This window comes from Odontesthes bonariensis, chromosome 5 (assembly GCF_027942865.1).
Source record: "Odontesthes bonariensis isolate fOdoBon6 chromosome 5, fOdoBon6.hap1, whole genome shotgun sequence".
Lineage (NCBI taxonomy): Eukaryota > Metazoa > Chordata > Actinopteri > Atheriniformes > Atherinopsidae > Odontesthes > Odontesthes bonariensis.
In genome coordinates this window covers 24,102,419-24,128,435 of record NC_134510.1, presented here as the reverse complement: position 1 = coordinate 24,128,435, position 26,017 = coordinate 24,102,419, and the positions used below count along the sequence as shown (strand labels likewise).

General features: G+C 41.5%; 2 protein-coding genes across 4 annotated transcripts; both read right to left on the bottom strand.

Annotated features, from left to right (window-relative positions):
• Positions 1-4,989: 4,989 nt before the first annotated feature.
• Positions 4,990-14,977, bottom strand: pip5k1ab (phosphatidylinositol-4-phosphate 5-kinase, type I, alpha, b). 3 transcript variants are annotated; one of them, XM_075465529.1, is made up of 17 exons: positions 14,895-14,975; positions 13,148-13,186; positions 12,040-12,074; positions 11,609-11,701; positions 11,285-11,415; positions 11,058-11,175; positions 10,323-10,475; positions 8,843-9,142; positions 7,989-8,218; positions 7,811-7,894; positions 7,654-7,702; positions 7,315-7,399; positions 7,057-7,227; positions 6,781-6,913; positions 5,858-5,920; positions 5,637-5,736; positions 4,990-5,554 (listed from the first exon to the last, which is right to left on the bottom strand). In XM_075465529.1, the coding sequence occupies exons 1-17, from the start codon at positions 14,938-14,940 to the stop codon at positions 5,552-5,554; spliced, it is 1,833 nt and encodes a 610-aa protein (XP_075321644.1). In that variant the 5' UTR covers positions 14,941-14,975; the 3' UTR covers positions 4,990-5,551. The 3 variants fall into 3 exon arrangements, with proteins under 3 accessions (XP_075321644.1, XP_075321645.1, XP_075321646.1); XM_075465530.1 differs by lacking the exon at positions 13,148-13,186 and having other exon boundaries at positions 14,895-14,977; XM_075465531.1 differs by lacking the exon at positions 14,895-14,975 and having other exon boundaries at positions 13,126-14,882.
• Positions 14,978-16,087: 1,110 nt separating this feature from the next.
• LOC142380040 (uncharacterized) lies at positions 16,088-25,988 on the bottom strand. Its single transcript, XM_075465508.1, has 15 exons — positions 25,822-25,988; positions 24,832-24,888; positions 24,324-24,389; positions 24,180-24,230; positions 24,065-24,100; positions 23,687-23,961; positions 22,748-22,953; positions 22,345-22,406; positions 22,230-22,265; positions 21,852-22,126; positions 20,914-21,119; positions 17,348-17,636; positions 17,059-17,267; positions 16,782-16,869; positions 16,088-16,663 (listed from the first exon to the last, which is right to left on the bottom strand). The coding sequence occupies exons 1-15, from the start codon at positions 25,889-25,891 to the stop codon at positions 16,490-16,492; spliced, it is 2,100 nt and encodes a 699-aa protein (XP_075321623.1). The 5' UTR covers positions 25,892-25,988; the 3' UTR covers positions 16,088-16,489.
• Between the last annotated feature and the right edge of the window lie 29 nt (positions 25,989-26,017).

Genomic DNA, 26,017 nt, shown 5'->3' with positions numbered 1-26,017 from the left:
GTGGGTAATGAAGTTCTATTAAAGACTTCAATTTACTAAGGTAAAAAAAAATTAGATAATCGATGATCCCTTTTGATTAGACTGAGACATTTTCTTTCGGCACTAATACTACTGTCAGAGAAACAAATAAAAATCTACCATAATTTTTTGTTTCTTGATTTTACGGAACATTAACCAGAACAATAGACCAAGCCAGGTTCATTTTTGTTTATTTTTGATATCTGGTTTTATCAGTTGATGACTTAGAAAAGACAAACAGCATCCCATAAAATATATCTACTAGACTGCACATTTTAATAGACTTGGACATTTTAATGTAAGTGGACAGTCGAAGTAAATATTTCTGACTCAAATCTCAACAAAAAAAAATGTCAGTATATTTTTTTTTCCATGAGTCTGACAGAAGACTGAATGGGGGAAAAAAAAGACAATACCAACATCCCTCAATGACAAGTGCCTCTAAACGCTCATTTGTGCAAGTGGTGCTTCATACATTGACAAAATGTTTGTAATATCTGTTTGAAGTTGAGTTGCATCGACTGTAACAGGCTGTAAAAAAGTCAATTGTTCCCTCTCCTTCCGTTTATTGCAACACTTTTAAAAATCTATCCTCTGATGAACAATGATGAAACGTTTCTTCAGACACTTGAGATCTGAAGAATGTTTATTAAAACAATTAGAAGTAAACACTTAGAACAATTTGTGTTTCATACAAAAAGGACAAGCAGCGCATGTTTCATAAGAAGGCCCTTGTGCATGTGCACATGTTCTACTCGGTAACACAACAATAACTGAAGGATACCGAACAACAAAACAAAACTGGCCTAAAGGAGTTATGAAACCTAGCGTTGAAAGGCAGGGACCTTATTTAAAAAAAAAAAAGTGTTTTAAACCAGTGGTGCCCAGAGATGCTGCAAAAAGCAACACGCCTCTTGCAGTAATTGGCCAAAAATTAGTGATGCTGTATTTTTCCAGCTGGGTAAGAATTACAAGTCCTACTGGTGAAAGCAGACTTACTTACTTACTTACTTAGGCCTTTAAATTCCCATAGGAACATAGGCCATTGACGAAACTCCTCCATCCTCTCCTGTCTTGGGCCCTCCGCTCCATTCCTTCCCAAGGCTTGAGGATTTTTTAATATTCGTCAATGTTTCTGTAGCTGAATGTTTTTTTATGGTGTGGGGTTTGGAGTTGGCTTGTTATTCCTCTTCCTTCACCTTTTGTCTTCCAGGCAATGGATTACAGCCTCTTACCACGTGAGGCCAGACAGGCGTGGGGTCGTGTACAAGCTGTCTCGGCACGTCAAGCCCAACCAACTCCTGCTACTGTGTATTGAAAGCTGCACTAGGCACCTGCACTAGTCCAGCTATCTCTACCAGCAGCATGAGACAGATGATGGTGAAAACAGAGCAAACATTTATCACAGATTTAAGCAGGTCAAACACGCTGCAGCTGTAGCCAGTCTACAAGGTAAAACATCCTTTGTATTTGGCAGTTTTTTTCAGAGATATTTACTATTTTCATCTGGTCGTTTGTGCTGTATTTCCTCCGACTGTTCAAATCTTCCGGTCCAAATACAGCAACCACTTTCCCTGAAGTGTAATGTTCTCTCTTGTGGACAAAAAGACAAAATTATCCATTTTGTTGCCTGTAAACAGCCTGTTTACATTGAACTTATTTGCATTGTGCGTTCATTAAAATAAAGCACTTCCATCACTGACACAAATGTCTGACTTCCTGAGCTCTCGGATGGAAAAACTCTCACTTTTCAAGGTGATGACCGAGGCTCGTTAACATTTTTTGTGCTTTAGAGCTTTTTCCTCGACACATTTGAAAAGATTGTTCAACTTCAAAAGCAGCATTACAAATACCTTTGTTTTACTAACGCATTTTAGGTGCTTTCCCTCACTGCTCTTTTAGATTGTTCACGTTTGCAGACCCGTCAGGCAACGTGCTCGTCTTCCCCAAGCAGACCAAAAAGCAATCATGTGAAACTCCTCCGCATCTAAAAGGCCCATTCAGCTCTGTGGCTTTGTGCTCTTTAAGATCAGGAGCTCATCAGGATGCATGCACCAGAATGACATTCGGGAAGTCCTCTTCCTCCAAACACCTGGAGCTCTGAAAAAGAGGTTGCCCAGTTGTGAGGTGGAAGACAAGCCAAGCATCGAGAGATTCATCGACTCTGCTCAGCCCGTCAGCAGAGTGTCCGGCTTCATCCTGGGCCAGGTGAGGGAGGTTTTGATGCCAAACAATCTTTTATTGGTATGATTTCTCAACTCCACATGTTGGACTATGTCCTCTCTCCAGGCAATGTGTGGAGTGTGAAATCTTAGAGAGAGCATTGTGGTAGAGGAGGACCCTGATGTTACGCAACAAGAGCGAGAAACCTTTTCAATCTATTCGTTTCAGGCTTTCACCACTTAAAAAAAAAATAATAATTCAATATTCTTAAGACTATTTAGTATTCCTTCCAAAGCTTAAAAACAAACGATTAACACATAAGTAGACCAAAACAAAGATTTAGAAAATATGTTTATTCCTTCAAAGTCAGGCATGAAAACATCACCACCACATAACTGAAACATGGCAGGAGGAACAGGCAGCACATGTTGCATGAGAAGGCATTTCCGTGACTCATATGTACATATACACAGTTTATACACCGTAAAAATATAGTAATCGAAGCATATAGGACAACCAGCGATGTTGGCTAATGAGCCATGTGAAACATTCATGTAGAAAAAGAATGGGAGATTAACAACCCAGAATCATTATGGAGAGAATACATCCATCATATCACAACCTAAACATGAAATATAAAAAGTGAAATTGTCAGTCTCCCTTTATAGGCAATATAAGCTATAAAGTTTCAGACAGTCCTTTCCGTCAGTATACAGTTTACTTACAATCGTCTAAAATACTTAATACGTGTTTTATGACCTCAGCCTACAGCAATCAATCATATCAATAAATATACCTCTGACGGTGGCAGGTTGTGGTTCATATTGCATTACTTCAAATTCACTGTAGTGTCTCCAAACTGTCTGCACTGAAAGCTTTATGCACCGAACGATGTTCTTCTTGTGCTATGATGTGGTACAAAGCAAAGACCCAGCAGATCCAGCACCTAACCAGTACAATCCATCCAAAGAAGTAACTGAATAAAGTATCAAAATCCAGGCGTCATAAAATAGAATCTGGTTTATTTTCTCTCTTCTTTTCCTCTCTCTTATCAGAACGAGTTTCTCGGAGTGTTTTTCTTTGGTGGCTGTTTGAGTCTCAGCCTTTAAAACGATCAATATGTAAAATTTCAGCATATTAACAGAAATACTTATACTACATCGACCCTACAACACAACGGTGGTAAACAGGGAGTTCTAGGCAATACCACAACAGTGGTATAGTAGAAGTTTAACAGGAATGTGGAGATCAATTCTGAAATGTCTCAAGACTTTGAGGTAAACCAATTGATTATCAAAGAAAAAAAGAAATCAAAACACGGACTGCTTTTATGACCGATACAGCCGATCAGACATGAAACTGTTCACAAAAAAAACTAACAACAAACATCCAGTTTAACTGTAGAATCCTTAAAACACGGGCCGACCCGCTGTTATTACCACATCAGACGTGTCTCAGATCACTTCCCTGTTTTCCACACTGGACACCCGTCTGTGCTGCTCTTCGCTTTAGTGCTATTCATATGTTTAGAATACAAAAAATTCAGTCCTAAATTCTCAACTCTGTGCATTTTATGAACATAGTTTTTCCTTATTTTTTTTTTTTACATCGATGACTCACTACCCCCCCCCCCCCCCCTCCCTCTGCTGCATAGACCACATGTGCTCATCAAACACTGTAACAGTAATTATTCCTTAAATGAGATGATGTCGACGTTTGCTACAGTAACAAGGTAGTGATTCGAATTTCTGCATCAGAAATCTATTGTGGGGTCAAAGTTCCCTCCAGCCACTTCAAAGTTGCTCGTTTTGTGCCGTAAACAGGAAGCACGGCAGCATTTCACGAACAGCCGCATAAACGCGGAGATATACAAAGATTACCCTTTACAGCGTGGCTGCTGATATTGGTCCACGGGCGGATGTGGGCAGGTGTCGTTTCCGTAACCAGCAGAAATGACTAAAAAGACAGACATCCTTATGATGTGAGGAGAATGCAAATGAACAGCTGAGCTGATGAAACGCAGACCTGGCTGAATATGTGACGACCAAAACGTGGATGGAGCTAGTGTTTCTGCATTCAAATCTAAAATCCTCTTAAACCCCGACGACCGACCGGCTGGCTGAGACGTACGAATGGCAGTTCGATGACATCAGCGGTAGTGATAAGGCAGGTTTCTATGTGCGAGACCAGAGCACTGACCTTGAAAAAAAAAAAAAAGTCAGTTATACAATACATGTTGGAGGGGACGAAACATGTAAAAGGCACAGACAAGACAGACAACATATCACTTTCAAGTCATAACTACTCTATTAAATTAACGGCATATCCTGTCCAGCAAACGCTGCGAACAGCGCTGCATTAATTCATGCCTCAGCACATATGGCCACATCAGAGGGGGAGACTCAGGGTTGGATAAATGTGACCTGGAGTTTGAATAAGACACATTTTACGGAAGCAAAACATAACGTACATTCAGCAGTGGCAAAATCTGGGCAGCACCACGGTGGCTTCCAGAAGAATAACTTAAAAAACATGAAACAATCTTAACTCATAGCTTCAATTCAAACCATAACTCTGTCCTTTCAAAATATGACTTCAAGCTGATCCTGTACACCCCACCATCAGTACAGAGCAATGCACCGGTTGAAGAGTCAACAGCAGCAAGTGTTTACCGAATGATTTCTATTGATTACACTGTTAGCTTAGTTTCCCATGCTGGGGGGGGGGGGGGGGGGGGGGGCGCGAGCATGAGCAGTACACCAGATAGCCACCACTTAGACTGCACGTGGACACAACAATGACTACTCCTCCCGTGCAGGTTATACCCTCCATGCGCTCTGAACTGAGCGTGTTCCTTCTGAACTCTTCCCGCTCACACTTCTTCATGATGTGGAAAATGGGCAAGACGTCCGGGCTCTTCATCTTTTTTTCTTTTCTTTTTCCCAATCGTCAACTCTATATTTTGTTTAGTTTGTCATCACGGCAAACACGCATGAAAGGAAATCTGTGTTTAGTCAATGCGATGCTGCCACTTCAGAGTCATGAAACTACTCTGGGGCAGTTGTGGACAAAAGTGGGCGCACAGTAACCGTGACGATTGCTTTGAAAGCCCGAAGCCGACCGCGCCCTCGTCTTCTTCTCTCCTCTTTGTCCCAAAGTCCCCTGCGCCTTAAATGCTTCATCCAGCAGCTCATGTATGTGCTGCAGACGGGACAAAACAGCAGAGGAGCAAAGGAGGGCCTGCAGTGGACAGATGACTCTCGTTTCCGTTAGACCTTACTTCCGCCCACCAAACCGCGTCCAAACATACCTCATCTTCGTAGATGGCACCAGGTTTGTTTTTTGTTCTTTTCTTTTTTTGTGTTTGTTTTTACTGTGAAATAGAAACTAATTTTAGTAACCAACTAAAAACCATCACTTAAATAATAAATGTACAAATAATCATTCAGACTTACAAAACAGATGTTGGTTTCTGGGATGATGTCGGAGAGAGAAACAACATCTTCGTTTCCAGACAGGTTGCCGGAATTATCAGCAGCTCCTTCTGCCTCCAAACTGGAACAGAAACGTGACGTTAAATGGGCTAAAATGGATCACATGAGCAAATTAAAAGAGGCATATTAGTTAAGATGTATGTATTGACACATCACTGTCTGTAATCTGCTGTGCTGTGTACCTGTGGGAGGCTCCCTGGTCATAATCAGTATTTGCTGATTTGTGCACTTCAACTCCGACAGACCTGCGGAAGAAAGTCAGAGTCATACCTGAAGAAGGTAAAGGTAACATAAAAAAAAAAAAACATTTTAAGCAAACATTAAATTAAATACATTAAAAGCAAATGCTTGGATGTCCTTAGTCACTACAATCTAAACAGACTCCATATAAGACAACCCAGTCACTTTCTTTTGGGGCTACCTCCCATCTGGGCCATGTCGCAGGTCCCAGCTCAGAGTATTGTTATCCAGCCTCTTTAAAGTAGAAATACAGCATTTGCTGTAAGAATTACAATTTTAAACTCCTTTGCTCTAGCTTTTTTCTTTGGTAATAACAGCAGCCGACAGTTCACTTAACCTCAGAGAGAAAAGAGTTAAGCCCACGTTTTTACAGCAGTTGTGTGACGGAGGGGAATTACTCTGTGATTTCTGAATAAAGGATTAAGTTACCTGCCAGCCTACCCAACTTCAGCCCTCCCATCTGCGGTGCAGCTTTTTAACAAACTAAACCAGTTCAACACTTGAATTTCGAGTCGACAAGCCAAAACGAGGGAACAGTACCAACTGTCCATGGTCAAACAGTAGCGGTCTGAGCTCAGCTAGCCCTTAGCGTAGCATCAGCCCTTACACAAGCGGCTGTTTGCTCTCTGTCGAATGATAATGACGCGCTTCAAGAGTTCTTGGCTGCGATTTGTTTCCGGTTTATATTTGCACTGTAGCTCAAAGCAGTCGGACAGATTTCAATTACGGCACACAGAGGTAAGAGGGGAAGAGAAGAGGAGTTGCTCTCTCCTCATAGTTCTAAAAGTATGAGTTGTAATGTCCTCAGAAAAGTATGTCTCTTTTAAAACAGCGTCAAAGTGTGATGAAGAGTTAACCGTCTTACCGTATGGGAGGAGAGGAGGAGGCAACTCCTGTGCTGCCTAGTGATGAGGTGGAGAGGTTGACCTCGCAGTCAGAAGGGTTCCCCGTCAGCGGAGGCGTCCTTGGAACCAGATCTGGTCTGCCTGACTGCATCCCTGAGTTAGTATAAAGATGGAAAATGTCTCAGAATATCCACACCAGTATTCTCAATCTGGATGCAGACATGAATTAAATAAGGGTTGGATACAGTAAACCACGGATCTACAGAAGAGATCAGCAGTGATGCAGCAACTCTTACCAGCCTCAGCCTCCGACTCTGTGCTTTTAAAATGGCTGTGATAGACTAATCTGGAGTCCACGGCCGACTGTCCACTTATATGGGAGAGGGGGGTGGGAGCCCCCAAAGTAGGGGCCCTCCTAAGTCCTCCCTGACCTCCACCACGGCTCTTCTTAGACGGTGAGGGTTTAACTGAAAAGGCCAATCCACAGTTAAGAAAATGATCCACACAGACTGTAGAAGTCAGTATGTCAAAAATGCACACATATGCACGCTTACGTGGAATTTTCTTGAACGCCGTGTTGCACATGAACTGCTGGAAACGATCTGCATAAAAGCCTGGTCTGTGAACTGAGACCGTGTCCTAAAGAGGGAAAATTACAACGTGAGAGTTACTACGATTCTCAAATACACAACAAGTATGCAATAAAAAAAAACTGTTTGTGTGTGTGAGGATATTCTGTCCATTAAGTTACCAATCAGCAGTAGTTTTCCTTAATAACTCATTCCAGTTGAACAGTAAATACTAAATTATTCATATTATTGTGCTGAATGATAGCAGTATTACCACTTCTGCTGATACTTTAACAACAGTATATGAAATATTCAAGCTCTTACCCCGTCATGGACCAAAGCTTTCCAGGAGTGCTCCAATTTCTTAATAAACCTAGATCATACAACAAAATAATACTATTCAGCACATCTTACACTTTTGCACACACTAATGAGAGAAGCGTTTTAAAGGAAGTCATTCAAACTGCCCTGTGACGCCTACCTGTAGGACTGGAGAATGTCGATGATGCCGATGTAGATGAGCAACCTCTCTCCTTTTGAATTGCGAGCTGGAATGCCTCCCATGCTGAAAGATCAAGGCCAGAGAAACAACACACGTCACAGCCGCACTCTGCATTACAAAGAGCCGCTCAAACCCGGGTGCAGGCGGTAACACTCACTGGTCCTCTGAATCCAGAGCTCCCTTCCCTCGAGCCTCCCCCTGAATGGACTCCAGGGCCGTGCAGTACAGACTTCTCTGGGCTTGTGGCCGACGCTGATCTGGAGTCACGGCACCCTCTGACACTACGCTGTCCCCCAAGCTGCCCCCGCTGCGCTCCCGACTCGCCTGGTCCATATTGTGGATGCCCATCAACAGGCTGTAATCCATGATCTTGAAACTCTGCAAGAGCTGCATGAAACATACGAATGCAATAGATTAGCTGGTGTGGACAGCGCACAGCAGACTTTTTCCAAACTGAAGAGCATTTAACAAATATGTCTGCTCTGGTTTGGCTCACACCAGCAGAATCTAAATAACTGAAGTGATAAACCCTCAGTCACATCAATCTTTGGTTTGTAAACTGCTGTTTTAAGCCTGGACTTCGACACTGGAGTCAAACGTGGCCATGTTTGCCTGGAGAGAGCGATTTCAGGATTTGCATCAGTGACAAATACAGGATAAATAAGACCAACAAACCAAAATGATGCATTAAATTAAGTATTCTGTGTCGAATGCTGTCATAATTTCTATCATTTGAACTGATACTATTCCTCGAATTAAACAAAGTATTAGCCTGCAGTGTCACGCAAAAACAAGGTCACTGCAGCTGCTGCTCACTTTGTTGAACCATCAGCAGAATAGTATCTCATAAAGGCATTGATTTTCAGAATGTAACGAACCCCTAAAAACCTCGGAATAATAACCGAACCTTGAACGGCTTTTGACATTGCCGCACATTTATAAAGATGATAAAAACTCAAACACACTTCAGAGCACAACACATGAATAAAAATCAGCCCATCTGCGACTCACCAGGCAGTCCCTCTGAATAGTCTTGCACAAGGCGTTGTAGTTGTCCGCTTCCAGCAGCAGGCCGTCAGGCATGTCCTGGATGAAGTCCAGGTCTTTGTAAATGGGGACACCCTTTTCCCTTTCCTTAGGAGAAGCTCGTCTCTTGTAGGTGGAGCCTTTCAGGTCGTATTTGAGGTGCATGGGGATGTTTCGAGGCAGAAGATTGTTCATCACTACAATACGGATATTCTTCCCGCCCGCCTGAACGCAGTACAGTCCATAGAATTTAGGTAGCAGGGTGCGCTTGTTTTGGTTTATGTTCTGGAGGAGAAAAGGAGTACGGAAGACAATTAAAACTCCATACTCTCATTATAATTATACCAATACCTAAAGAGTTTGAAGGTTTTCGAAGATGCAACAAAAGCTTAAACTTCTGTGACTTGCTAATGGATTTGAACTTTTATTCAACAGACACAAGAACGAAAGACATTGATTTCAATGTCTTCAGCGACCAACTTTGTTTGGATGCCAGTAAAACACCCCCAAAAAGTTTTGAGAGATGCTTTTATGCCAATATGTGACTGTTTTTTTTTTTAGAGCAAAGGACACAAATTGTTGCAGTTTTATAAAAGAAACCATTCTTGATGAATACAACTTTTAAACTAATCAAAAGTCTGTGGTTTTCTCCCCTTTATGATGCGCCTCACATTTCAACAGGAGACAAATCCAGACTGCAGGGAGGCCAGCAGACGCACTCCACATCTGCGGCGCCGCACAGTTGTAGGTCAAACAGAACGAGGTCTCGCATTCTTCTGCTGAAACAAGCACACACCTCCCAGGACAAGATGTTGCCTTGATGGTAGTTTATGTCTCTCTACGATTCATATTGGCATCAACGTCACCTCCATGTTTATGCAAGTCACCACAGGCACTGACACAGGTGTCTGAGATGAGCTCATTCTCAGAGAACTCAGCAGCGTTTCGACACAGAGTTGACACGCGACTGGCTTGTTGTACAGTTTCAGACACTTTTGGATGAAGCTGCAGACTGCGTTGAGTTAAAATGGTTGTCAAAGGTACTCTTGATCCAATGTAGTGATAGTCGATGAGGAGAAATTCTCAAGAGGTGCCCTCTGAAGCCTTTAAGGTCACATGCATCTGACAGTGCCTTTATGCACTGAGATTTCCCCAAATATTGTCACTGTAAATGTCAAAAGACCGTTCTTTGTAGTTTTGCATAGATAAATATTCTTTTTAACCTACTGGCGATTGTTGGACCAACCAAACCTGGCACAAAGTGGTGAGCTGTGAACCATCCCTGTTTGGAAAGACGGGTGTTTGTTCCTTTTATACTGAACCGGACGCCCTCACCTGTCACCATTTTATCTTATGACTGAAGAATCTCCCAGAAAACCCTATTACAACTTTGAGTTGATTGATTTAAAGCTGATTGGAGCCGATTTAAATGACCGATTTGACCTTCAGATCCACTCAGACTCACCATGAAGTAGCCCGGTAAGAGTTTCTGGAGGAATTCTGCCTCTTTGTGTTGAACAGTCTTGATGATGAACTCATCGTCGCTAGAAACGTAAAAGAGGGATCCACTGGCTCCGGGGTTCGACAGCTCAATCAACGGCTCGTTACACAAAGAATACTGCAACGGAAAGAGAAGTCTGCATCAGGATCGGGTCAGAACATTTGAGTCTATATTGAGCTGATAAAGTTATGATACCACACTTACATTACAATAAAGAAACACATGCTTATATTTGAGAATGACCCCATATTTGCCCAGTTACTTTCTTGGCATGAAAGAGAAAGTCACAGAAAGTCAATTTCTAACCGATGGAAGCTTTTCTGATGATGACAACAAAAAAAATAAATAAATAAAAAAAAAGAGAGACATCAGTGATCAAGTCAAGAGGAAAATTCAAATTGTGGCCTCACATTCATGCAGTGGTGGCGCAGATTCACACCCACAGTGCAAACAAATGTGTCCGTATTGTAGATAAAAACCACTAAGATCTTTAAAACATCATTTTTAAACATAAAAAATGAGGACCGCGCACTCTCTTATTCATTGTCACAACTGTCATAAGAGAGTGCGCGGCCCTCATTTTTTGTTTAACCCCCCAAAACTAGGTTAAAAATCACAGAATGTATCAACATATACAGAAAGCCGTAACAATAGCTGTTGTTGGGAACATGGCAGGATGTGCTCTGCACAAGTACTGACCAGGTAGTCATCAGGCCGGATGCCAAACAGTTCTCTGAAGTAACGGAAGGCGATAGGGGCGTAGGTCTTAAAGCGAAAGTCACTGTAGTGATGAGCGGGGGTCAGGTTACTGCCTTCACTGCAGACACATGCAGAAACAGATAAAAACAGAGCAAGAGAAAGAAGGTTGTATACAAGCTATCTGAACTGAAAAAGAAAGAAATAATCAATCTTTTTGTTTTACAAACCCGGGGAAGAAGATGCTTTCGACCACCACGAAGTCCTGCATGAGAACGTCCCTTTCCGCCTTTTGGCTTAAGCTGCCAACTGTGTGAGTGATGCCCAATTGGATTGCACCTTTTAAGGCAGACGATGTGGTCTAAAGAGGTCAGGGAGGGAAGCAGACTAAGCACTGGAACAAACATTATTTTGCCCTTGTGACTTATGTTGTTTCACTTGCTATTTCTGGGCTTTGAGTTAGAGGAACTAATTATAGGGCATAAACACCACACACGTGGGCCCGCAGCGGTGTCGCTCGGTGCAGCAAACAACTGGTACACATCTACCCTCACCTTTTTGTACGTGGTCTCCCCTGTGGTGGTCTCAACTCCCCGGTGTCCAATGGTCTTCTTCATACTCTGAGTTGTGCCCGAAGAGCCAGGCATCTGAGGAGCAGGACGGAGGGGGAAATCAGACATGGTGTGATCACGTGTGCGGTTGTGTGTGTACACACACAGAGGACAAAGGGCTATGTGTGCAGTGTCTGAGCTTCAGATCATGCAGAATAAACATCCTCACATGATCCTGATGGAACTAAACCATCAGCTGATACTAAAACTGGAACACATACTTTCTCATGCGTTTACTCATTGACTTATCAAGCTTCTACTTTCACAATAAACCTTTCGTGACTTGTATCTCAATCTGGTCTCCTTCCCAAGTTCAACATTTACATTACTACATGGATATAGTTTTTTTTAAGCATTTCCCCCGACATCCTTACCTCTGCAGGGGCCATTTTTCGAATGCTGCTGGTCCCTGAGGACAGAAAAAAAACAATAAAACTGTGAACCACAATGCAAGGAAGACCACGTCCAGAGAATATACAGGGAAATAAGACATAAGGAAACCCATGCAGTCAGTGTGAAGTTGACGCTCGACTAAACTGGAAGCCTTTGTCATGGAACAATTTTCTTATGACTGTTTATTAAGCCCTCTGCTGGTTAATTATCAGGTCTATTTCCAGCATTGGCTGATGACTCTAAGGACTACGATGAGCCCAGGCCTAAATGTGTCCACAGTTACTGACAGTTGCACCCGAAACACGAAGCTCTATGTGAGCTGGAACCGCTTCTCCCCTGAGCTGGCTGCTCCATATTCATCTGCTGCCCCAAGACGTGTCAACATCACGGCATCCTTTTAGAAAATTGGTACAATTTCTGGGGGTTTTCCCACCCTCCGCAGCCTATTTAGTGCGTCACAATACATTTGCTTTAATCACTGGTATTAACTTCAGCATTAAAATCCCCTAAATGAAGCCTTTTTGAACAGTCGGCAAACAATGCATAAGCAGTGAAGTTGTGAGGGTGCACATGCTGAGAGTTAATGCCAACACTCTCTGGATGTGTGAGACATTTTGTCAGGAAAGCACACAACTGGGTCCTTACATAAACTTGCTGTATAAACTTGCTACCTCGCCCACTGTGCGATCATCCCTCGCCTGTAACCAATAGCAACATCTACTCCAATACCGTAGTGCCTTTGGTCAATACATATACAAAAGACTGAGGGTTGAAAAGATGATACGCCCGCAGTAACAGCCCTCTAGTGTGAAAAATCTATCTCTGCCCCACAAATTCAATCCAGCTGAGGCACAGCAAGAAGACATTTCAACGCAAGAAATGTGGGAGCGTTAATAACAAGGCAGAAACGCTGAAGTTCATGCATCTCATCTCAGTTAACAGGGACACGCTGCGATCCATCGGGAAACAATGAGCATCGGTCTGCCCACATTCTCTCCCATTATGTAAAAAGACACACGATGTCATCACTACTCATGCAGTTTCTGCACACACACAGAAACACTCACGCACGCACGCCCATGCGGGTACCTCGCTGCAACGCTCTCCTCCAGAACTGAGTCCTGATATCTGTGGAGCAGGAAATGGTCAGCCTAACTGGCTTACCCTAGTGAGTAAGTGAGCAGCGCTGAACAAATTAAGACAGACATAGAGATTATCCGATGCTGAAACAATTAGACACGTAAGCTACTAGATGAGAAAACATTTCCTCGTTCCAGCTCAGAAAGCCTGATGATTTGATCTGAGTTAATTCATTACTTGGCTGATTAATCCACAATGAAAATATTCATAATTTCACCTCTAGTTTTTAAAATGTTTTTTTTCCTCAACGCTCATTTTGGAGCGCGTTAATAACACACTGTGCAGCAGATTTGGGATAGGAATTAAACTAACCTGATTACTTAACAATGACTTCAGCTCATCAGTGGAAGGCCTTACAATAGACGAACCATCTGTTCCTCTCTGTATACTAAATAAGTCCCATCCAGCCTTTTTTTTTTTTTTTTTTTAACAAGTAGCCTGCAGCTATGCAGTAATATGGGACATGCACACGCTTTAAGATGTTTCAGTCTGTGCAGAGGCTGTAAATATACTGGTTCTTGGCCCAAATAGGAAACAAGGCCAATAAAAGCTGGGACAGAAACCACATTTAGTTACTGTCTGAGGACGTGCGCTTGACAAAATGCTACATCTTGTATTTGTACCATCTCTGGATCTCAGCCATGTTGGAGTGCTTTAAAGCCACTATTTTTAATTCACTGATTCAGACTGGGTGGTTACTGAGGGAAGAGCAACTCTGCTCTGCTCAGGGAGGGTAATAAGAGGAGCACTACTAAACGGATTAGTAAAATGCATGTTCCCATCATCTGCCCAATCCCCTGAAAATAAGAAGCCTCTGATAGCACATGACTTGCCCACCATCAGTCTGTGTTTGTGTGGCCGGTAGAAAACCAAGTAGGACTTAAACAACCAACGACGCATAAATCAGAAATATGTGATCCTTGATAAGGCTTTGATAGGGTGAACAAGGTCAGGGGAGTAAATAATTAAAGACATTTCATTAATTCCATAAGCACGACGAGCAGAGATCGTGTATCACTCAGATAGTACATCATATCAAATGCTAAACCTTTGGCAGAGGCCATGACAAATGAAAAGTAGATTTCTTCTCTGTTTATCGTGAACGTGGACAGAAACAGACCGAGGGAGAGGAGGGTTGAGCAGGAGATAAAGGCGAGGGGGTAACAGAAAAGCTGTCGTTGACTTCCAATGGATGGACATGTCCGATTGACTTCCCCAAACTTAAAACTGGTGTTAACCACCGATCATCCTTTAACTTCCTGCGTGCAGCTGCTTCATTGCCGTACGAACACCATCAAACCTTAACGACACAGCCGGCTCGGTAACGAACAATCCCTCACTTTAGTCAACGTGGTCCTGGCGCTTTTTTCTTTTCTTAACATGTATTCAAAATCTAAAGATGACTCGGTCTAAACGCAGTCGGTTTCGAGACCACACAACCGTGTGTCCAACAAAAGCCCCACCGCTGCGGTTTATTAACCAGGCAGCTTAACAAGCTATAGCTATCGCTCAGTTCATTTGTTAGGCTGGAATCCTTAATGCTAACCTGCTAACTGGCTAAGCAGGACACGAGAGAGCCACAGCCACCACAAAAAACAACCCTCTCCTTGTTATAAAAACCTACAACGATCTGTTAACATATTCTTTTTTTTTTTTTTTTTCGCCAAAACACGAAGGAGATATATAAACAGTGTACCTGTCGGGACTGCTGATCCCGAGTCTGCTGTTCCAGCAGTCGCCATTACGTTTTGACCGTTCACATCACACGCCGACGGTTGATTCTGATGCCCATGTCGCAGCAGCACGGCAGCGCCCCCAGTGGATGGACGCGGAACGGTTTTAGTTTCAGTTTTACTGAGGAGCCAATATGCCCCCCGCTCAAAAGTGTTGTAAAAGCGTCTCAAAATGTTATCAGAACAACACAGAAATGGAAAAAGGGATTAGCTTTCATGTGCAGTTTGGCTATATTATCCACACATAACTTTAAAAGATGCGACTTTCAGTAACCATGCAATAGTTGACTGATCTGTTGATGGCAAATGCAATTCAACATTTGCTTTGATTTATTTGAGGTGACCCCCTTGTGCAACACTAACAGCTGTATGTTTCTGGTTACTTTTAATTACTGATGAAGATTTTAGTCTTTCCACTTCCATACTTGTATCCTGTCCTTCAGATGTTTTTTTTTTTTTTCTTATCATTGTTGACTAAGCACTCTATGTATAGACCGCGGTTTCTTACTGCACCAATGCCTGAATGCTTTTTTTCTCACTTGTAAGTTCCTTACCAAAAAAGCTTCTGCTAAATTACTGAATGTAAATGAAGTCGTACCATTCGTCGGTACAAAACAGCTTAAACTTTGGGAAAAAAATTGGTCCGTTTCCTCAGGCAAACCTTCCCTTCAGCTCCTTAGACAACGTCTCTGTTGGATCAAGGTTAGGACACTGACGTGACCAGTTGAAAACATTAAGTCCTTCCCTCTTTACCTATTCTTTGGTAGAATTTGCAGAACAATTGATAGACCGTAGGTTCCTGCTTAGTCCAAGATGGAGCAAAAACAGACCTAACCATGAGACAAACAATGCCAGTTCTGATCTAAACTTCACTGAATTCATTTCTCCAACATACCGTTTCTATGTGAAATTAATAAATAATAATTAATTAATTAATAAATAAATAACACTAAATAAATGCCATCATCCGCATTCAGCTCTTGACAGAAGGGGCTGTGGGGGGTTGCTTTGAATTTATCATGCACAAGCCATTTGCTCAACACTAGTGTTCAAAGAAATCTTAGCCTGTCATTGCGTCTTTGTCTTTATCACCAACACTATCACATTTGCATTAGTTCAACTGACTGCAGCAGTCACACAGTAAACCACACAGAGGAAACATCAACATGTGTTTTATTAGAACTGTTTCAGATATAATCTTGACTTCACAACCATAAAAAAGAAGATACCGATCTTGTCGGGTAATATTTCAGCAGACTGTATTCAAACTCAAATATGTAAAGAGCAGATATATATATATAAAAAAAAAACGAAAATAGTGGTACAGTGAGACAAGAGTATGTTTTTAAAAACGATACCTCTAACAGTAGTATATTGTTAGCAATGGATTTGAAGTGATTCTTGGTAACCAACACTGGCAGAAGAGGGAAGAATTTGGTCCACAATTTGCGCAATCTTTCCATCTTTCGGACCTTTAAGTGCATCGTGACATCACTCTTTATCTTTATGGCTTACCATTTTCACAGACAGCCCAGTGCCAACAAGAGAGCATAAGGGTTTAGGAAATGGGGCACCTTTTCCTCATCTTCTTGGCTGCTTTGGCGATGGCATTCATGACAATTTTGGAGACGCACTGGGAGATCTCTTCTTGTGAGGTCATCTTGCAACAGCGGCGGACAGCCGGAGAAGAGGTCTTCTCAGATGAGCACAGGTTCTGGGATATTTCATCGAGCTGATTTAATTGAGAGAACAAACCCACATAAAAGAAAGGAATAACTCTTAAACCTTCATTATTACACATAAAATGATTTCTGTTTGCCTTAATTTGATGCACTTGCCTTCTAACTCACCTTTTGCACCAAACAGGTAGTCGTGTCTTGTTCAGACAGGGGGCAGCATTGGCTCACAAAGGTCTTGAGAGGAACCCCAACGGGTAACCTACACACAGTCACATTATTACTCATCATTAGATTTTTTACAGATTGTGCTTATATGTTCAGAATGTTCTATAACAACACCGAATACACTTGAAGTTGGAAGATATTTCTGCACATTCGAATGCTTCTTGACAAAAAGTTTTTTTTAGAAACGCATCAAAGAAAGAAAAGAGATGCAGTACTGTCCTACCTCTTCTTGATAATATTGTGAAGGTCACATATTTTGTCAAGTGAGAGCTCCTCAGGGGCAGAAGTCATGTTATATTGTGGGTCTGGTGAAGCCGTCTGAAAACAGCTGTACGCATCATCTTCACTCTCACGAGAGAAACAACAGTGCAAATCCACTGGCTCATGCTTGGAGTTCATAGCCACGCAGAACCTGTGCAGCTCCTGACGCCACTTTAAGACAAAATGAGAACGGCATCAGAAATTATTCAGCGAAGCAAAACTTTCTGTTTTTAAGTATCTTCTTGTTTTACCTTCTGGTCAGCACAGTTGAGCATGCCCTGCGTCTTTCTGCAGCACTGCTTGAATCCCTTTTCTAACCGATTAATGGTCTTTGCCTGACGAGCCAGCTCATCATAGCCATTGCTTGGAAGGCACTTGACATTATAGAGGGGACGCAGCTTCTGGTTGCTACACAGTGATTCAATGTTATCTGCAGTGGGTCGTCCAGGAGGAAAATTGATGTCAGGTTTCTGGGAAGTAAAGTGCTTCCCCACCGTCATTCTTCTGCCTGCTCTGGGAATATACTGAGCCATCGGTTTCCTGTAATGTATAATGCATTAAGTAAGGGTTCAGGCATTACTTAATTCAAGCTCCAGGAATAATTCTGAATTAAGGAAGTCTGTTTTGAAACTTTAAGTCAACATCTCATGATCGGTCACTTTATTTCCTTCCTCTTAAAGTCTGAATGTGGCATTTTGTCTTTCATAAGAGTTGCAGTTTCATTGCAGGGGGTTCCAACAAAAATATGCAAGTTAGTTCAGTCTAGCACTCCATTTGCACTGTGTCAAATGACACTGCATTGTGAACAATCAAATGCATTCAATCAGACTGCATCAATGACTTTACACAGGAATAAAACCATCTAAAATGTTTTAAAACACAGTTAATAGTTACATGCAGAGATGAGTTGAGCAAAGGTTACAACTCAACTGGGACTTTTAATTGGAACACCATCCATGTCCCAGTATACATGAACGGGAGGAGAATCAAATTATCAATCAAAGCATGTCTACATATGTAACGCAGTGGACTGTGGGAAAAAAAAGAGAGACATTCTGTGGCTTCTATGCATAGGTGAAATACCTGCACAGATATTGTCTTTAAGTTACTTGAGTGGTGCTTTGGCCTGATCATCTTGTGGTTGTAAAAAAAAAAAATCAGGATTTTATTAGAGCAGAGCGACAGTCTGGAAATGCATTAAGTGACCAAGAGTTGAGACAAAGCCTGCATTATCATACACTTATGTTACTCGTTTTACAAAACGATTGAACTTCCGAGCAAGTGCGGAGCACCAAGGCCCATTTCAAGCTAGTTAAGCTGTTTTGAGAAGATTAACTTCGTACAATTTTTGATCAGACTAACATGTTGCATGCATTTTAAAAGTCCTTTTTCGGGCTATCAAAGCATACTGACCTGTTTTTAAACCTTACAGGATTTTTTATAGTCTCACTGATAAGTGAAGTGACATTCATCAACACACCAGGCTGTTTCCCATCTGAGCTTCCAGTTATGAGTTGATGATGAGTTTCACAAAATTTTCTACCTGAAACCTTCTAATAAAAATCCTCAAGAGGAATATACAGGTCCTTCTAAAAAAATTAGCATATTGTGATAAAGTTCATTATTTTCCATAATGTCATGATAAAAATTGAACTTTCATATATTTTAGATTCATTGCACACCAACTGAAATATTTCAGGTCTTTTATTGGTTTAATACTGATGATTTTGGCATACAGCTCATGAAAACTCAAAATTCCTATCTCAAAAAATTAGCATATCATGAAAAGGTACTCTAAACGAGCTATTAACCTTATCATCTGAATCAACGAATTAACTCTAAACACCTGCAAAAGATTCCTGAGGCTTTTAAAAACTCCCAGCCTGGTTCATTACTCAAAACCGCAATCATGGTTAAGACTGCCGACCTGACTGCTGTCCAGAAGGCCATCATTGACACCCTCAAGCAAGAGGGTAAGACACAGAAAGAAATTTCGGAGCGAATAGGCTGTTCCCAGAGTGCCGTATCAAGGCACCTCAGTGGAGAAGGAAATGCCAAAATGCCTGAAGTCCAGTGTCAAGTTCCCACAGTCAGTGATGGTCTGGGGTGCCATGTCAGCTGCTGGTGTTGGTCCACTGTGTTTTATCAAGGGCAGGGTCCATGCAGTTAGCTATCAGGAGATTTTGGAGCACTTCATGCTTCCATCTGCTGAAAAGCTTTATGGAGATGAAGATTTCATTTTTCAGCACGACCTGGCACCTGTTCACAGTGCCAAAACCACTGGTAAATGGTTTACTGACCATGGTATTACTGTGCTCAATTGGCCTGCCACCTCTCCTGACCTGAACCCCAAAGAGAATCTGTGGGATATTGTGAAGAGGAAGTTGAGAGACACCAGACCCAACACTGTGGATGAGCTTAAGGCCGCTATCGAAGCATCCTGGGCCTCCATAACACCTCAGCAGTGCCACAGGCTGATTGCCTCCATGCCACGCCGCATTGAAGCAGTCATTTCTGCAAAAGGATTCCCGACCAAGTATTGAGTGCATAACTGAACACAATTATTTGAAGGTTGACTTTTTTTGTATTAGAAACACTTTTCTTTTATTGGTCGGATGAAATATGCTATTTTTTTGAGATAGGGATTTTTGGTTTTTCTTTACTTTTTTTGCCAAAATCATCAATATTAAAACAATAAAAAGGCTTGAACTACTTCAGTTGTGTGTAATGAATCTAATATATATGAAAGTCTAATGTTTATCAGTACATTACAGAAAATAATGAACTTTATCACAATATGCTAATTTTTTGAGAAGGACCTGTATTGCTTTGACTTTTTTTAAAAGGCTGAGAACGTCCATAAAACAGCTGGTAATAATAATTTTCTGAAACAAGAAAACGATTTAATCACTGCAACATTTCTAAAAAGAACAACATTTTCAACTTTTCAACTTAGAATTTCCCAATTTTCAAAACTTACATTTACTTGTCTTTGCCATCTAGTTTCACTACCAGTTTAAATACTTTTATAACTAGATTTCACTATGCTTCCTCTGACCTACACAAAATATTAAAGGAAACAGCACAATAAGTCCCAAGAATTCATATTCAGTCAAGCCCTGATTAATTAATTGATCTACTACCTATCATCCACATACACAAGCTAATGTTAAATTGTTTTATTCGTTTTGTTTACATTGCTGCTTTTGTTTAATTACAGCACAGATTTTAATCAATAATGTAATTCACTCAGTGGGGTTACATAGCACTGTGAAGAATCGGATTAATGGCTAAATTACAATAAGACTGAGTTATTAAGTTCATGTATACACGCGAAGCACATGGTGAATTGGACTTTGGACTTTCTTATGACATGCTTTGTGCCAATGATTCCATGTATTCACCGCCATGTATACTTGGATAATTGCCCTTGCTCAAATAAGGAGCATTATCCAACTGTAGCTATTATCGAATTAATCTCATCATGTAGACCCACTGACTGATGATTCGGTAATGCCCATCAAAGGACTTGTGGGAAAGGAGCTTAAAACACAATGAAAGAACAGTGACACTGCTTTTGCCACTGTACATGTACTGCATTAGTCTGTACAGACATCTTGTTGGCAGGGTCAGAGTTTTGTCTTTTCACCGGAGTTGTTGATCATAAGAAAAACAAAGAGCATTTCCAGATATATTCTTTCCAGAACTTGCTTCTAAAGCAACTGTTTTCTGGGTTTCTTCCCCTTTATATCATCACAAACATTCAGCTTTAGTCAAAAGCTGTCAAAAAGCACCACTCTCAATCATTTCAACCAACCTCTGGCAGTTGTTGGGCTCAAAGATGAAGTTGGCAGCTGACGGAAGCGACGGCACTGGGAGCACCTCTGTTGCCTCGTAGTTTGGGTTTGAAGCGTCGTCATTGAAACAGCTTAGTCTATCAGTGCCTCTGCGTTTACAGCAGTGGTAAAGCCGATCTTTCACCGACCCGTCCTTCTCACAGAATAATTCAATTGACAGCTCCCACTGGAATAAGTATAGAAAAAAAAATAAAGCAGCACTGTTAGGGTAAATGAGTTAAATGCTCCGATTCTGGCATGAGGCCTGCATGTCTGAGCCTGCATGCTGAAGTAAAGAGACCAGCTTCAATTATGTAGTTAAAAGACACATTTTAGCCCAAGCTATAAACAAACAGAAATGCTTTTAATCTAACACTGAATGGCTGCTTCACCTATTCCCTGAAATATTTTTTGTACAGGGATGTTTCTTGCCCTCTGCCATCTTGACTGGTGCTCATCCCAGAGTCTGTCTGTTTTGTCTGGCGTGGCTTATTTACTTAAAACACTCAAAGACCTTCAACTTTGTTAGAAAAATGCAGGCACCAACAACGGTTCATGCTCCGTTTATATTCAGAGTAATTCTGCTGGCTACATTACAGCTTCTAGGAATCTGTAATAATAAAAAAAAACAAGGAAGCTAACAATAATAATAATAATAACATCAAAACCTATGAAGGCCTTTTTCCACCTGTAAGTTCAGTGTCATTTTTACATGAAACATTAGTTTGCGAGGTTGTGTGTCTTGTCTGTACAATTCTGAAAAGCCAAAACTTCAGCAGCAAAACAGGGAAAAAAAACAACACCACAAGATGAACAATTACATTAACATCCTACAGGATACCTTTTGTCATTTTACACTGACGCATAGTTAAAGAAAAAACTGCTGAATCGGCTAAGAGAGCTGTTGTGAAAAACTTACCGCCTGAGTGGCGCAACACAGCACCACATCTGTCTCCGACGTCTGGTTCTCTTTGCAGCATGTGCTAAACCAGGCCTCTGCATTATTCACAGCAGCAGCCCTTCGCCTCTGCTGGCCAAAACCAGAGTTCGGAAAGTAAGAGTTAGGGTAGCGCGGGCGATGGTCTCCTTGGAGACAGATGGCTTGGATATTGTCAGACGTCGGTCGGCTAAGGGGAAACTGAACAGGGTACTTCTCAAGGCTAGGGAAAGAACGGGGTCCAAATCTAGGTCGACCTTTGAGGAAAAGACAGGAATCAGACTGTGTACTGATACGTTTGTAGTTGGAGGTGGTGCAGATGTGAATTTTACAAAAGAGGAGAGAAAAGAAGTTACATACTTCCTCTTGGTGTCAAGGCTTCTGGTACGAATTCCCCTGATGGAATAAAATATTTAAGAAAATGTGCTTCCTTTAATGTTGCCGATAGACATGGATGGATGGGTGGGTGAATTACCTCTCATCAAATGGTCTGGTGGATCCACGATCATCTGCTGCATGCCCAACGCTACCCAAAACCTTACAAAACAGAGGAGACAAGAAAATAGATTTCTTGTTTTACTTTCCTAAAAGGTAAGATAGTTCATAAAACAGCTGGGCTTATTAGTCTTCAGCAAATGCAGTAAAACAAGAAAAAATAAATCAGAGGAATTTAATCACTCACAACTTTTTAAAAGAACAAACTTTTCAATTTAGTTTTTCCTGTTTCTTAAAAACAAAGAGCATTTCCAGATATATTTTTCCCAGAACTTGCTTCTAAAGCAACTGTTTTCTGGGTTTCTTCCCCTTTATATCATCACAAACATTCAGTTTTAGTCAAAAGCTGTCAAAAAGCACCACTCTCAATCATTTCAACCAACCTCTGGCAGTTGTTGGGCTCAAAGATGAAGTTGGCAGCTGACGGAAGCGACGGCACTGGGAGCACCTCTGTTGCCTCGTAGTTTGGGTTTGAAGCGTCGTCATTGAAACAGCTTAGTCTATCAGTGCCTCTGCGTTTACAGCAGTGGTAAAGCCGATCTTTCACCGACCCGTCCTCCTCACAGAATAATTCAACTGACAGCTCCCACTGGAGTAAGTATAGAAAAAAATAGACAGCAGCACTGTTAGGGTAAATGAATTAAATGCTCCGATTCTGGCATGAGGCCTGCATGTCTGAGCCTGCATGCCGAAGTAAAGAGACCAGCTTCAATTATGTAGTTAAAAGACACATTTTAGCCCAAGCTATAAACAAACAGAAATGCTTTTAATCTAACACTGAATGGCTGCTTCACCTATTCCCTGAAATATTTTTTGTTACAGGGATGTTTCTTGCCCTCTGCCATCTTGACTGGTGCTCATCCCAGAGTCTGTCTGTTTTGTCTGGCGTGGCTTATTTACTTAAAACACTCAAAGACCTTCAACTTTGTTAGAAAAATGCAGGCACCAACAACGGTTCATGCTCCGTTTATATTCAGAGTAATTCTGCTGGCTACATTACAGCTTCTAGGAATCTGTAATAATAAAAAAAAAACAGGAAGCTAACAATAATAATAATAATAACATTAAAACCTATGAAGGCCCTTTTCCACCTGTAAGTTCAGTGTCATTTTTACATGAAACATTAGTTTGCGAGGTTGTGTGTCTTGTCTGTACAATTCTGAAAAGCCAAAACTTCAGCAGCAAAACGGGGAAAAAAAACAACACCACAAGATGAACAATTACATTAACATCCTACAGGATACCTTTTGTCATTTTACACTGACGCATAGTTAAAGAAAAAACTGCTGAATCGGCTAAGAGAGCTGTTGTGAAAAACTTACCGCCTGAGTGGCGCAACACAGCACCACATCTGTCTCCGACGTCTGGTTCTCTTTGCAGCATGTGCTAAACCAGGCCTCTGCATTATTCACAGCAGCAGCCCTTCGCCTCTGCTGGCCAAAACCAGAGTTCGGAAAGTAAGAGTTAGGGTAGCGCGGGCGATGGTCTCCTTGGAGACAGATGGCTTGGATATTGTCAGACGTCGGTCGGCTAAGGGGAAACTGAACAGGGTACTGCTCAAGGCTAGGGAAAGAACGGGGTCCAAATCTAGGTCGACCTTTGAGGAAAAGACAGGAATCAGACTGTGTACTGATACGTTTGTAGTTGGAGGTGGTGCAGATGTGAATTTTACAAAAGAGGAGAGAAAAGAAGATACATACTTCCTCTTGGTGTCAAGACTCCTGGTACGGATTCCCCTGATGGAATAAAATATTTAAGAAAATGTGCTTGCTTTAATGTTGCCGATAGACATGGATGGATGGGTGGGTGAATTACCTCTCATCAAATGGTCTGGTGGATCCACGATCATCTGCTGCATGGGGAACTCTTTAAAAAAAAAGAATTATAAAAAGAATAGAGTTTTCATGACCATTTCAGAACAAACACGGTCATAACAAAGGGCAAGAAGATCAACCGTACCTTTTGGATCAATATCTGCCAAGTCTACCTCTTTCTGCAGCATAAAGGATTCTGGTTGTTGAAACCCTGAAACGCATCGTGTGATTCGAAAATGTATCATTTTCAAGAGTTCCCACACAGTAAAACACAAAGAAGAAAGTTAAACTGCATTCATACCTTGTGTAGTATGCAAAACCATAAAAATCTTAACCCTAAACTCAGAGAAGTACTTCAGAGAATTCGAACTCTCAAGAGATAAGAAAAACATGACAATGTTTATCTTTTCCAACTTTGGGTAAAGTCCCTCCAGTGCCACAGAAAACAGCACACAGGTGTTTTCACAGATTAAATACGGCTCCTCCTGCCAAGAAAACCAAACCTAACAATGTCTCAAACTTAAGTCTTGACCCTTTAAAGGCCTCTTGAAGTGGTGAGAGCTGACTGAATGCTGCCCAAACGCTCAAATTGGTCCTTGTGGAGATACTGCACTAATATGTGAACGCACACACATATATACACAGACACATACCTTGAATAAGCTTGTCAAGGTCAAATGTGACATCACGCTGCTCTAACATGGCCTCATCTGGGAAGTTGTACACAGAGGGACAAAGGTATGAAACTTGTGATCATATTTTAATGTGTACAACACTGAGAGGCTGCCAACAATCTAAGAAATATTCACCTTAAGAAACTGAAGTGACACTACAATGGAAAGCGCTCAATGACAGTTAGATTGAAAGTTTGGAAAGTGTTGCCAGAAAACATATAGATAGTTGGAGAGAAAGAAAGAAAGAAAGAAAGAAAGAAAGAAAGAAAGAAAGAAAGAAAGAAGAGTTTCCTCTAGTTCTAATCTTGTGCTTGGTTTTCATCTGACTTTTATTCATTTATCAATTTATTTGTTGTCTTATTGCTTTACTAACTAGAGTTTTTGTTTATTTAATTTCCAATTTTTTCCAGCTCTTTGGCTCCTATAAAAGACAGTTACTCAGAACTCAATCCTCCATGGCATTACCGATCAGGTAAGATGGGATGTTCACTGTTCGTTTTAATTGTTTACTTTATTTCCAGTGGCACTCTGTGAAGCACTTTGTGCCGCGTTCAGTTTGTATGAAAAGTGCTGCACAGATAGTCAACTGTTAGAGTAATGTTCTGTTACTGTTGCAGGTGGTGAATGTTGTACCACGTTTGTTACTTGCGTGCAAAATCTTATTCTGAAAGTAGACCAATTCAATAACAATAACCAAAAAAAATCAGATAGAACCATCAGAAGTCCAGCGACTTTTTCACAAGACTTTGAAAAAAGTGGGAAAAAAAGTCTATTTCACATCCCAACAGAAGAGATAAAACACGGAATATCATTATGTAAGTAAAAGCCTCTTTTTCTGCGGGGTCAACGCAAAAAAAATGACCACTTCACAGCACTTGCGACGAACACATTGAACCTGAGCAAGAAGCAAGAGACAAACAACAGTTTCATGCGTCTGACAGCAAAAAGCAGACACACAACTGCTCTGACCTTTGGATGCGGAGCTCAGGAAAACCAACACCAACGCGGTGGAGCAGCGCAGCGCCCAGGCCGAGTCCATTTTGTTGTTCTGCCTGCTCTGCTGCGTGGAGTTGAACGTACTGGCGCACTTATCAGATCAGTGCCGCCCAGGAAAACACGCTCAGCGGGTCAGCTGAGCCCGTCCATTGGCTCAAACACGAGCAGC

Bases quoted from the DNA above. Each gene is read 5' to 3' on its own strand.
- pip5k1ab (XM_075465529.1), bottom strand. From the start codon at position 14,940: ATGGCGACTGCTGGAACAGCAGACTCGGGATCAGCAGTCCCGACAG. The intron at 13,187-14,894 runs GTACACTGTTTA...CCTGCTCCACAG, and splicing joins GGGATCAGCAGTCCCGACAG to ATATCAGGACTCAGTTCTGG. The intron at 11,176-11,284 runs GTTTGTAAAACA...ATGTGTCTGCAG, and splicing joins GAAAGCATCTTCTTCCCCGG to TGAAGGCAGTAACCTGACCC.
- LOC142380040 (XM_075465508.1), bottom strand. From the start codon at position 25,891: ATGGACTCGGCCTGGGCGCTGCGCTGCTCCACCGCGTTGGTGTTGGTT. The intron at 24,390-24,831 runs GTATGTGTCTGT...GATGCGTTTCAG, and splicing joins CCTTGACAAGCTTATTCAAG to GGTTTCAACAACCAGAATCC. The intron at 22,407-22,747 runs GTTGGTTGAAAT...CTGTTTTGTAAG, and splicing joins GAGCCCAACAACTGCCAGAG to GTTTTGGGTAGCGTTGGGCA.